Source organism: Leptopilina boulardi, unplaced genomic scaffold, assembly GCF_019393585.1.
Source record: "Leptopilina boulardi isolate dan_hultmark-lab unplaced genomic scaffold, ZJU_Lbou_2.1 LbouV2_195, whole genome shotgun sequence".
In the NCBI taxonomy this organism is placed as follows: Eukaryota; Metazoa; Arthropoda; class Insecta; order Hymenoptera; family Figitidae; genus Leptopilina; species Leptopilina boulardi.
Window position 1 is genome coordinate 1358377 of NW_026137746.1, and position 13664 is coordinate 1372040.

The 13664-nt window shown below is 27.7% G+C and overlaps 1 protein-coding gene across 1 annotated transcript; it reads right to left on the reverse strand.

Annotated features, from left to right (window-relative positions):
- Nucleotides 1-1302: 1302 nt before the first annotated feature.
- Nucleotides 1303-13363, reverse strand: LOC127278109 (uncharacterized). The gene is made up of 4 exons (XM_051299652.1): nt 12955-13363; nt 12341-12682; nt 3993-4147; nt 1303-1657 (listed from the first exon to the last, which is right to left on the reverse strand). Exons 1-4 carry the CDS (start codon nt 13093-13095, stop codon nt 1480-1482), a joined length of 816 nt encoding a protein of 271 aa, XP_051155609.1. The 5' UTR covers nt 13096-13363; the 3' UTR covers nt 1303-1479.
- Nucleotides 13364-13664: the final 301 nt, after the last annotated feature.

The following is a 13664-nucleotide window of genomic DNA, read 5'->3' on the forward strand; positions in this document are numbered from 1 at the left end:
ATCTAGACAAAAATTTCCTGAGGCCGCCATTTTGTTAATTTTTGAAAAAAAAAAAATCCTTCGATCAGGCCCAGGATTATTTATTTATAAAACTAATTTTTTTTATCCGATTGATTTCTGATTAATCTCCAAGGACTTATGATTGTCACCGCAAGGACCTTTTTTTGGAACTGGGTTAACACAAACAGCTGTAACTTCGGAAATAAAAATTTTTTTTTTTTTAAATTTTCGTGACTTCAAGTCAAAACATTGTTTAATAATACCATATTACTACTTTTGTAAAATAAAATTATTTAATAGCAAAAAAAAATACTGAAAATTCTCATTTTTTCGTGCCTCTGACTACCCCTAACCCCTTAAAAGCAAGATTACTTTTCTCATTGTCAGTTCCCCGTTTAGCTCAGTTGGTTAGGTTGTTAGGTATATACTTCGGTCCCGGGTTCGAATCCTACTCCTCCCAAATTTGTTTTCAAAACTTTCTGCGAAATGATAGGTTCCCAAAATAGAATAAGGCAAAAGAAAAATTTTTTTATTGAATATTTATTTATTATTAATATTATTATTTGAATATAACTTGCCTTACCTTGTAAGCTTACCACAACCTTACCTCAACCTTACAACTTAATAATAACCTTACCACAGCCTTTACTCATAAGCTTACCTCGACCTTACCGTGTAAGCTTACCTCGACCCTACCATGTAAGCTTACCTCGACCCTACCATGTAAGCTTACCTCGACCCTACCATGTAAGCTTACCTCGACCTTACCGTGTAAGCTTACCTCGACCTTACCGTGTAAGCTTACCTCGACCCTACCATGTAAGCTTACTGTAAGGCGGACATTTTAGGTTTACTGTAAGTCTACTATGGGCTTACGATGTTACCTTACAAACCTTACATGTAAGCCTGCTGTAGGCCTGGTGTAAGATGTTGTGCTGTGTGGGCAAGGATTCTTTATTATATTGTATTATTTATAATACAATAAAATAATGTGAAGCAAATTTTTTTCAATGAATAAATTAGAGAATATTATTTTTATTTTATTAATTATATTTTTACAATTCATCATCTTATTATTTTTTTGAAAAAATAATAATTTTAACTCTAAAAAGCATTTTGCAGCAACGTTTATTTTTTTTTCAAAATACAAAATATATATTATAAAGGGTATAATTTTGTAAATCCGTGTATAACTTAAATAAATAAAATAAAATTATATTTCTCATTCAATGCCGGTTCAACAAAATACAATAACTAATTTTTTTTACTTTTTGGTCATGTATATCAATAATTATCAAGATATTTCGATATTATAAACTAAATTTTTATTCAAAAATCACATATTTATAATTATAATAATGTTTACTTGAATTCGTTTCATAATGAAAAGTCATTTTTACAAAAATTACAGTTTAAATTGATTCTAAAGATAATATGTGTTGAAAAAGCATTGTAAAATGAAAATACCTTAATGTAATATTACAATAAAGGGCAAGTAACTTTCTTAAGTTCTGGAGGACCTGAACATTTCTGTTTGTACAGGACTTCGACGATACAATTTTCGAATTCCCCGCTGTGAGCTTTCAATTTCTTATATCTGGGATTAATTCCTTCTTTCAATCTTTCTCCAAAACTAACATGTATTTTAAAATGTGCACTGTAAAAAGAAGTATTTTAGTTTCACATGTTTTGATAATCTTTTTTTACAGTCATTATGAAATTTATATAGTAATGTAACAATATGCTTTTCATATTTTTCAGGAAATATTTTAAAGATAAATACGAACAATATATGAGAGACATTTGTTTTTTATTGAAACCATTGTTTGATAATTTCATAATATAAAATGCTATGGTAATTTATGCATTTTACATTTTAGTTACTGAAAATTTTAATGTCTTATTATTTAATTATCCTTTGACGTCACAAAACATTATAACACAGGCACACAAAAAAAGTGTTTTAGCCGAGACACTATACACTAGTGTATTCCCATGTATTTTTCGCTGCTGAATCTAAATCCAAAGTCAGAATAGTAAAATTGGCTCTTGTTTTTGAGTTATACTCAAAAAACGACCGAGTTGCGTTTTTCTGCGACAAACACCCGTGCTTTTGTTACGCATCTAAACACTTTTCTCTTAAATGTGAAACTCCCGCCCTATTGTTGCGCGACTAAACATCTTTTCTTTCATGTATAAAAGACCCCTGCGTTTTGTATCCTCCTACGTTTATATACTGTATTTCTAAAAATATACAAATAGAAGCGAGAAACCTTTTATTACCCTAAAAGGACATAAACGAGAAATAGAATTGCACTCTTTCTAATTCTCCCTATAATACTCATGTACTAAAATCAGACAAACCCCTGTAGTATCGCTACACTAGAAGAGCACAGACGCTCTTCTACATTTGCGAATAACCGTAGTCGTACTCTTTCTATTCTGTATTAGAACGGTACAAACCTCTCCTTTAACGTTCAACTGAGAGAGAAGGACTCAACTTTGGCTTCCAATATTAGGGTGAAAAATATATAGCACGACAATAAAATTTTATCTATTCTCTTACGAAAATTCAGTATAAAAGGACTACATTTTTACGGAGAAACCAGTTCAGAAATTGCCACCGTAGCTGCTAGTTCAGTTCAGAAATCGCCACCGAACCTGCTAGTTCAGTTCATATTTTGGTATCAGCACGTCTTCGTCACATACGAAATCTGGTACAAACATTGTTACTATGCTCGATTTCATACTCAAGTTCGACTCAGAAGAATCTCTGTGTCAAGTGTTAAAAGTTTCTACGTCAAGAAAAGCTCATCCAAGTTTCATTACGGTCAACTGAACTCCGGACCTGTGGTCATCACCAAGGCCCGTCAACCTTCCTGTGAGCTCTTAACTATATCTGGTACCAGACGTTCCTATCATAATTAGGACTCAGCAGTGGTCCTTTTTTCACGCATCTTACATCTTAATTTTCAAGGTAAGTTGTAATACTTTTTATCTAAATCCTTTCTAACTCCTTATTAAATTTGTAGTAACCTTTACATTCCTTGTTGCAGTGGAATGCTGATTTCCTTATTTCAAGAATGGTTGCTTCAGGATACTCTCTCTCAAAGATCAATTTTATAACTCTAAATGTTTGTCTAAATTAATTTTGTAATATTGTCATTAAAAATCACTATTCTCTTTCTTCCCTGTACCCTTAGCATGGAAATATACTATTGTAGTGAAAAAATTTTTTTTTTATTTTAATTAGTTTTTTTGAGTCGTTTTTTGAGTATAACTCAAAAACAAGAGCCAGTGAATACACTAGTGTAGTGTCTCGGTCAAAACACTTTTTTTGTGTGCATGTGCAATCAAAGATTTTTTCTTTTTGTTAAAATCTTTCTTTTGTATAATGATATTATACACTGAGAAAACTGGAGGTTTGAAGTGAACATTTGGAGGGATAAAGAGTTTATATTTGAGAGTTAGCTATTGGATAATAATCTAAATAATGAAATACACCATTCCCAGATATTTCAGCCATTTCTCCTAGAGGAAAAATGAGTTTATGGCAGAGGGACAAATTATCAATCTTGAGAAATACCTTTCTTATCGTACGCGGTGGTACGCGAAACGAATAAATATGACAACCTAACCCCAAAATTCAGTCTATTCGATTGAGAAACAAATATGGTCGCGCATAAATTTCTGCGCAGCATTTAACCCTCTAAATATAATAAAACAGACTATATACATGCCGATTTCTTTTATCTATTCAAAAATCATTCTAAAGGGACTATTAAACTCTCTTTAATAATAAATGGGAATTATACACTTTTTGAACCTCTGAATTTGAACCTCACTTTTTCTCAGTGTTAAATGAAAAAGTCTCAAACTTTTTTTTCTAATTGTACATTCTATAGTTTTTATTGTACAAAAGGAGGTTTTAACAAAAAGCAAATTTATCAACGGATTCTTCTTCTATTTTAATAAAATACAAAGAAAGTTACCTATTTGTGTCGTCTTCGCCATAGTGATAAGCGCGATTAATGCTGATTAGAACTGGTTTATAGGGCTTGTTTACATTCTTGGAATATTCCTCCAAACCAAGTAGTGCAGATTCCATAATATCACTTCCAGCAAGCGTAACTTGTACTATAGGATGCTGAAACACAAAATTATGGGATGCATGTTTATATTCTAAAAATAATTAGTTAGAATTTTTATTTTATGGAATTTCATTTATCATAATTAGATTTGACCCGAATTGTTATTTGTTCAAATTAGTATTTTACAGAATTTTCATCAAAACGATTTTCTATATTACAGAATTTTTATATAATCAAAAATTCACTTCACAGAATTTTTGTTTGTTCGAATTTTTATTTCCTGAAATTTTCATTTAAGGGTATGTGGGCAAAGGACGTTTTTTTTGTGGTTTTAAACTTTCTTTGAAATAAAAAATGATTTCGGGTTAAAATTTTGGAGAAATGATTTTGTTTGGTACAAGGAATCTCGCTATTCTACTCATTTACCATAAATTAACGCAAAAATAATAAAAATAAAGCAATCTCCTTTCTTAAAAAAGACAGTGCATGCAAAGCACATGAAAATGTATTGAAATATCTCGATGGTCGAAAAAATCGAATGTAAGAAAAAATGAACTTTTCTTTCCAGAGCATCTAAATTAATGTTCATTTTATAAAAATCACCTTAAATTATTATTTAGTTTAAAAAAATTTATTCAACAATTATTATTATTTTCAGACAAATTTTACAAATATAATAGATTATTATTTTTGTTTGAAACTTTTTCTATAATTAGGTACATGCCTTTATTTGCATTTTGTTAACAATATTATTAAATATTTAATAAAATAATTGTAATAAATTATGAAACATAAATTGAAAATTAAATTCAATGGACAAAGAATAGAATCAACCCAGGCGGGTCTCGAAATCGGAATGTACGCTGAATTCGTTGTACATTCGTTACACATTGGTTAAACATTTAGTTGGAGTGAAAATTGTGTAGAAACTGAGTGGAAACTGTGGAAAAGTGTAATTGAATTGAATAATAAAAGTATTTAGTGATAGATTTGTGCTGTATTTGTGATAAATTAACGTGTTATTATTAAATAAATAAAGTTTAAAGTGTAAAATTTTCGCGTAAGTGAGTTTGACAGGCTAGGGAATTTTCTAGTGACATCCAAATTATTAGTCGATAAAGAAGTTGAGCCGCCGACTTTGCACGGTAGGTGGCAGCATTCATACTTTCTCCTTTTTAAAAATTCTCTTTTTCAATTGTAAATAGAAAAATTAATTAATTAATAAGTTATATAGTTTCTATGTTGTCATTTTTTTTTACAATTGAATTTTTGAAGATTGTTTAATGAGATAAATTAAACTTGTATAATCGATGCAAATTGTTGTTTTTAAAATACTTTTAAATAAATCTTTTCTTTTGATTACATTTATATTAAAAATAAATAATAATAAAATAAAGAAAGATAAAAAAAGTTTTCTTTATTAAAATTATGATTAAATTAATTTAATTGAATTTAATTAAAATACAACAATTTGCATCGATTATACAAGTTTAATTTATCTCATTAAACAATCTTCAAAAATTCAATTGTTAAAAAAAATGACAACATAGAAACTATATAACTTATTAATTAATTAATTTTTCTATTTACAATTGAAAAAGAGAATTTTTAAAAAAGAGAAAGTATGAATGCTGTATCCCTAATCTATCAACCCTCAAAATTGTAAACAAAAATCTTTTTCATTTTAGAGTGAAATGTATACTACCAAAACACATTTTCCCATACTAGGTCACGTGGGAGGTTCCCACATACCCTTAACGGAAAAAGGAATTTTAAAGAATTTTTATTGGGTAGAATTTTATTGCATAGAATTTTCTTTCAGATGAATTTTCATTTGTTCGAATTACACAGGCACACAAAAAAAAAGTTGTCTGTTTCTTGAACTAGACATATATTTCCTATAGTATTTTGGCCCGCTGAAACCGAATCTGAGCTCAGAATTGCTCCATCACCCTCAGTTTTTTTTTAAATCGACCAAAACCACCCTTAAACTTTGCTCCACTAACTCAAAAACAAAGCCAGCATTGATCCAGCACCCCCTGAATTTTTTTAATCGAAAAAACTACCCCTAATCTGAAGAATCAAATTCTGGAGGTAAAACAATAAAATAACTGATTGACAAATTTTATAACCAGTTATTTTTACTCCAGCAATGCAGAAACAATGCCAGAAATGCTCCCTCACCCTCTAAATTTTTTTTAAATCGAAAAGCCACCCTTAAATAGAAAAATTCAAATTTAGGAGATTAAAAATTAAATAACTGACTTTTTTAAAACAGAACCTTACTTAAATCTTTGTATTTCCGCTCCACTACCCTGGCGGATTCGATTTGCGTAATGTCTACTTAAGTAAGCGGACTTTAGGTAGACATTAGGTAGACATGTAAAACAAGGAGGGGGTCCTTTATGTTTATTTCATAAACATTATGCTTCCTCATTGTGTGAAGCAAAAAATTCGCTTCCTCGTGAAGGAAGCAATGAATTTGTCCAATTCAATTGATTGATTTAAAAAATTTCGAGTTAAAAATGTTTTAAATTAATTAAATTTTTTGAAAAATAAAGAAAATTTTAATTAATTTTGAGTGTAACATAAACTTTATATATACGAATCGATTCGTTTTAATGCAAGGAATACAATTATTTTATTCATCAACTTGAATTTAAAAAAAACACAAAATTTTTTAGCTAAAATATGAATTTTCGATTTTTCAATTTTTATTAATTCTCAAATTTTAAATCAAATCTATACTTTATATATACCAACCAATTCGTTTCAATGCAGGGAATAAAATTATTTCATATATAAACATGAATTTAAATAAACACATCATTTTTTAGCTAAAATGAGAATTTTTGATTTTTTAACTTTCTTTAATTCTTTAAATTTCAATCAAATCTATACTTAATATATATCAATCGATTCATCTTGACATAAAGAAGACGATTATATTATATATTACCTTATATTTTTCGATTTAAAAATTTTTTCAATTAAAAAAAAATTTTTGGAAAAAAGACGATAAAATTTTTTTTTTGGGGTATTTTTAAAAATCCTCTCGTCATTTTTGAGAGATTAATGTGTTAAATAAGCCTACCAAATTTTATCCAAATCCATTAAAACCTGTTAAAGATATCGTGTTCACAAAAACGATCCACACACACATAAACACACACATACATACATCCGGACAATTGATCAGGATCTCATATAACATGTTTCTATATAGAGGAAAATTTGTTTTCACCATTTTTAAAAAGTTTATAAACGAAAGGACTACATAGCTTCCTCCACGAGGAAGCAAAAACGTATAAAAAAGCTATTAATCGACTTATTATGATAAAAACAAGAAGGGGGTCCTTTATGTTTATTTCATAAACATTATGCTTCCTCATTATGTGAAGCAAAAAATTCGCTTCCTCGTGAAGGAAGCAATGAATTTGTCCAATTCAATTGATTGATTTAAAAAATTTCGAGTTAAAAATGTTTTAAATTAATTAAATTTTTTGAAAAATAAAGAAAATTTTAATTAATTTTGAGTGTAACATAAACTTTATATATACGAATCGATTCGTTTTAATGCAAGGAATACAATTATTTTATTCATCAACTTGAATTTTAAAAAAACACAAAATTTTTTAGCTAAAATATGAATTTTCGATTTTTCAATTTTTATTAATTCTCAAATTTTCAATCAAATCTATACTTTATATATACCAACCAATTCGTTTCAATGCAGGGAATAAAATTATTTCATATATAAACATGAATTTAAATAAACACATCATTTTTTAGCTAAAATGAGAATTTTTGATTTTTTAACTTTCATTAATTCTTTAAATTTCAATCAAATCTATATTTTATATATATCAATCGATTCATCTTGACATAAAGAAGACGATTATATTATATATTACCTTAAATTTTTCGATTTAAAAATTTTTTCAATTAAAAAAAAATTTTTGGAAAAAAGACGATAAAATTTTTTTTTTGGGGTATTTTTAAAAATCCTCTCGTCATTTTTGAGAGATTAATGTGTTAAATAAGCCTACCAAATTTTACCCAAATCCATTAAAACCTGTTAAAGATATCGTGTTCACAAAAACTATCCACACACACATACACACACACACACACACATACATACAGACATACATACATCCGGACAATTGATCAGGATCTCGTATAACATGTTTCTATATAGAGGAAAATTTGTTTTCACCATTTTTAAAAATTTTATAAACGAAAGGACTACATAGCTTCCTCCACGAGGAAGCAAAAAGTTGATAAAAGGGTAAATGAATGTTTATAGAGTAAATTCGTACAAAATTTGTAATTAATAAAGCAATAAATAATTAATAATGAATTGAAATGTGCGCGAGGTACCTGATCAGTTCAGCTGTACAATTATTTTCGTGCTATTTTCATGAAAAGAATATAAATTAACTGCAAAAACAATTGATATTTATAAAAAAGTGTAAAATTGATTTAATTTTATTGTTTGCAATACGAATTATTAAATAATAATTAAGTTTTTATCAAATGTGAATAGTGTTGTGAAAACCAGTGAAAACTAATGAGTTACTACATTACCGATCGCATATGAGAGATGGCGCCACCAGTTTTTACAATACAGTGCGAGCATGTTTTCTTCCAAGCTTTTGCTTTGAAAGAAAATAAAAAGTGAATTTTAAAATGCAGAATAAAGTTATACAAATAATTATTGATTTCATAATTGTTTCTCGTCCAAAATTACGGACATGATTGCAGCTTTTTTGTTACACTCATCGAGAACTTTTTATTATCATATGCGATCGGTAATGTAGTAACTCATTAGTTTTCACAGGTTTTCACAACACTATTCACATTTGATAAAAACTTAATTATTATTTAATAATTCGTATTGCAAACAATAAAATTAAATCAATTTTACACTTTTTTATAAATATCAATTGTTTTTGCAGTTAATTTATATTCTTTTCATGAAAATAGCACGAAAATAATTGTACAGCTGAACTGATCAGGTACCTCGCGCACATTTCCATTCATTATTAATTATTTATTGCTTTATTAATTACAAATTTTGTACGAATTTACTCTATAAACATTCATTTACCCTTTTATCAACTTTTTTTATCATAATAAGTCGATTAATAGCTTTTTTATACGTTTTTTTACATGTCTACCTAATGTCTACCTAAAGTCCGCTTAGTTAAGTAGACATTACGCAAATCGAATCCGCCAGGGTAACTCAAAAACAAACCCAGCATTGATTCATCAACCTCTGAATTTTTTTAATCGAAAAAACTACCCCTAATCTGAAGAATCAAATTCAGGAGGTAATACAATATAATAACTGATTGAAAAATTTTACAGCCAGGTATGTTTCCGCATTGCTGGAGTAAAAATACCTGCACTGTAAAAAGTTCAAACAGAATTTTCCTAAAGATAGGAATTTTACTTTTAAGAATCCCTGGCACAAATACTATATTAAATGCAGAAATAATACAGGGTCCAAAATGGAAAATACAATATTTGGTAATTTTACTATTTCGAATATTGGGATTTTTCATTCCTCGGCGAAATTTCTCCTTTTAAAGTGGGTAATAATGTTACCCACTTTCAAAAGGACGAAATGACTGAAGGCTGTGAAACTGCACTAGATGGGAAAATTACCATTGGCGAACGTAACCTTACTAAAGCAAAAATGACAATTCCACACTGTAGTATTTTTCCTGTTTTTAATGTAGTATAATCACAAGTGTTGGTAATATTCCCGTTTCTTTAGAAAAATACATTAGCGTGTAAAATTACCATTTTTTAAAGTAATATTGACAATTTTTGGAAAATTCCCAAATTTTGAAATTCATAATATACGCATACATTTACGATTTATGCATCGTGTGCAATCGTTAATGCCCGACAGCAGTCGGCATTCATCGACAATTGTCTTTTTGATTGTAAAGATGACGTAAAAATGGTAAAATTTTACGACACAAGTTATTTTATCCTTACATAGGACAATTCATAAAAGTTTTTGTTCATAATTTAAATTAAACTTGAATATGAAAAACAAAAATATTAATGTTTCTTGTGCAAAAATATAGGAATAAAATATAGAGTCTAATTGTGTTTATAATTATTTTTTCTTTATTTTATAAAATTCTTTAGCGAATATTAATAACTTAAAAGTAAATACCTTCATCCTAATCGCATAAAAAGTATAAATTATTCCTATATTTTTTTCTAAACATAAAAATTTAATATTTTATAAAATTTCGGAAAAGTACATAACCTAAAAATTTTATTCCCATCGACAGTAAAGGTGCCGTTCTGATAGTGGGTAATAATCTTTCCCACTTTCAAAGTGGTAAAATTCCATTAAGACTTTTTACAGTGTGGTTATAAACTTTTTTAATCAGTTATTTTATTGTTTTACCTCCTAAGTTTGATTCTTCAGATTAAGGGTAGTTTTTTTTATTTAAAAAAATTCAGAGGGTGATGGATCAATGCTGGCTTTATTTTTTTGAGTTAGTAGAGCAAAACTACATACATGTAAGGTTCTGTTTTTAAAAAAAGCCGGTAATTTAATATTTTTTTACTTCTTAAATTTGAATTTTTCTATTTAAGGGTGGTTTTTTCGATTTAAAAAAAATTTAGAGGGTGAGGGAGCATTTCTGGCAATGTTTCTGCATTGCTGGAGTAAAAATATCTGGTTATAAAATTTGTTAATCAGTTATTTTATTGTTTTATCTCCAGAATTTGATTCCTCAGATTAGGGGTAGTTTTTTCGATTAAAAAAATTCAGGGGGTACTGGATCAATACTGGCTTTGTTTTTGAGTTAGTGGAGCAAAGTTTCGTAGATGTAAAATTCGTTTTTTTTAAAAAATAAGTTGATTTATTTTTTATCTCCGAAGTGTGAATTTGTCCGTTTAAGGGTGGTTTTGGTCGATTTAAAAAAAACTGAGGGTGATGGAGCAATTCTGAGCTCAGATTCGGTTTCAGCGGGCGAAAATACTATAGGAAATATATGTCTAATTCAAGAAACAGACAATTTTTTTTTTTTGTATTATTTGATATAATTTCCATATAACCGATTTTTCACACTACAGAATTTTTACTTAACCGAAAAATCATTTAACAGAATTTCTAATTGATAGAATTTTCATTTGTCCGAAATTGCAAATGGCCAAACAAACAATCGACAGAAAGATTTCGACGCGATTTTTAAAATCAACGAATCACAATTTTATGGATAATTTTTTATTGGTTGATTTGAAAAATCGCGCCAAAATCGATTGTTTGTTCGGCCATTTGAAATTTCGGACAAATGAAAATTCTATCAATTAGAAATTCTGTTAAATGATTTTTCGGTTAAGTAAAAATTCTGTAGTTTGAACAAATAGGTTATATGGAAATTATATCTAATTATAATTCGAACAAATGAAAATTCATCTAAAAGAAAATTCTATTGAATGAAATTCAATCAAATAAAAATTATTTAAAATGCCTATTATGTTAAATAAAAATTCTGACAATTAAAATTTCGAAAAAATAAAAATTCTGTGATGTGAATTTTTGGTTATATAAAAATTCTGTAATTGAGGCATTTTACGTGTAATGTCCTGAGTTAAAAAATTGATTTCTCGAAAAAAAAGTGAAACTTGGGGAAATTGTTGTCTTACCTGATAGTAAAATATCCCAAAAAAAAATTTTTGACTTTTTTGAAATTTTGTGGGAGATAGAGGGGGGTCAATTTTATCAATTTTCCCTGACACCGCCTACTATTTGAATTTTTCTGTCAATAAATGCAATAAAAACAATTTTAACAGGTATGTTTTTTTGAAGGATTTTTCATGCTCTTTTCAATGGTGAATTTCGTTTCTAAAATTTTTGAATTTTGACCTTGATTTTTTATAATTAAACATAAATTTGCTATTTTCACTAAAATCGGTGCGTTTTTTTTAAATAAACAATTGCAAACGAAAGCTGAGGTTTTTCCCGATCTGTATACTAATTAGGTATACTAATTAGGTATAAATAATTAGGACAAATGAAATTTCATAAAATGAAAATTGTAACTAATGATTTTTAATACATAATCATGTATCTCAAAGTTATGCAGTCTGATGGCGAAAATTAAAATATAACAATGCCCTCGTTTAAAATTAGTCTTGTTCGATTTATGGATGTTCTAAATATGTGTTCAGATATAATATGTAAATTGTATTACATATAGATGAAAACTTACCTCATTTTTATCCACTTTAACTTCAGCAGCACTGCAGTCTTTTTGTATAGGACATATTACTTTTAAATCCCTAAAAGTTGTAACAGTACACATTTCGGACTCCCCATTCTGTTTTAAAACGCAATTAGTTTTCTGTCCTTTAGTACAATTGCTTTCTCCAAATTCCACGTTTATTATGTATCCAAAGAAATAATGATAAGTGCCACTAATAATCCTTTTAATAACTGGTTCATAAGATTTTTGTAGATTCTGTGAATATTTTTCTAGACCAATTTTTGTTTTTTCCTTAATTTCAAGACCATTCACATTCAATACATCTAAAGGTGTATCAAAAGTTATTGCCTGTAATTTTATTCATGTTATTTATGGTTATTTTAAAATTATAATATTGTGTTCATTATATCTATGGAAAAAGCGAACAACTATATGGATAGGAATTTAAAATCATTTGGGATTAACTCATTAACGCATATGACCCAAAAAAAAATTAAATTAATTCTTATTGGTATTTATAATAGAGCCCGGAATGAAAAATTAAAATTTTTGGCGTTAAAATTTTTTAAAAAATTATTTTAAACATAACTGTTATAAAGAAAAGGAAAAAAATAACTTACCAAATAGTCAACATTATATTCAGGAGCAGTACGGTCAGGATTTTCTCTTACAAATATTGATGCTGAAGTCGAAAATAGGCCTTCACATAAAAATAGCAGAAAAAGAGAAGTTGAAACTTTAAATGTTTTACGTTCAAACATTTTGTTAGATGTTCCTTATACTGAGAGTAAAAAGACTATAGTGAATATTATTCAAATTTTCTCATTATATATATATATACGCCAAAAATCACTTATTTTCTAGTTAACACTATACAATTAGAGTAGGAATTTCTTAGAAATGGCCTAATATATATATATCAGGCGATAGCTTAAATATACATTAAAATCTAATAAGTAAATATATGCCTAAATGTGTGTTTCATACAGTGAAAGAAATAAACCGATTCAACAAAGCTGAAGTATAAATTTCTGTGGATGATTTCATATATTGACTAACACTAACTCACGTCATAAAGATTTCTTCATATTATATTATGTAGATTTGTAATTGAATTTCTAATTAAGTATTTTGACTTTCAAAAATTTGTTTATTATTCATAATAATTTGTTGATACAAAAGTATTTTACATTTACTTAATTTAGGTCCCTATTTCTCTACAAAAAACAATTCTATATGTATATTTTTAATATCTAATTATATTAATTTATTTTTAAACTTTTTTAAAAAATTTTGTCCGCCATTTTGGATCCGATATTTTGAAATTTTA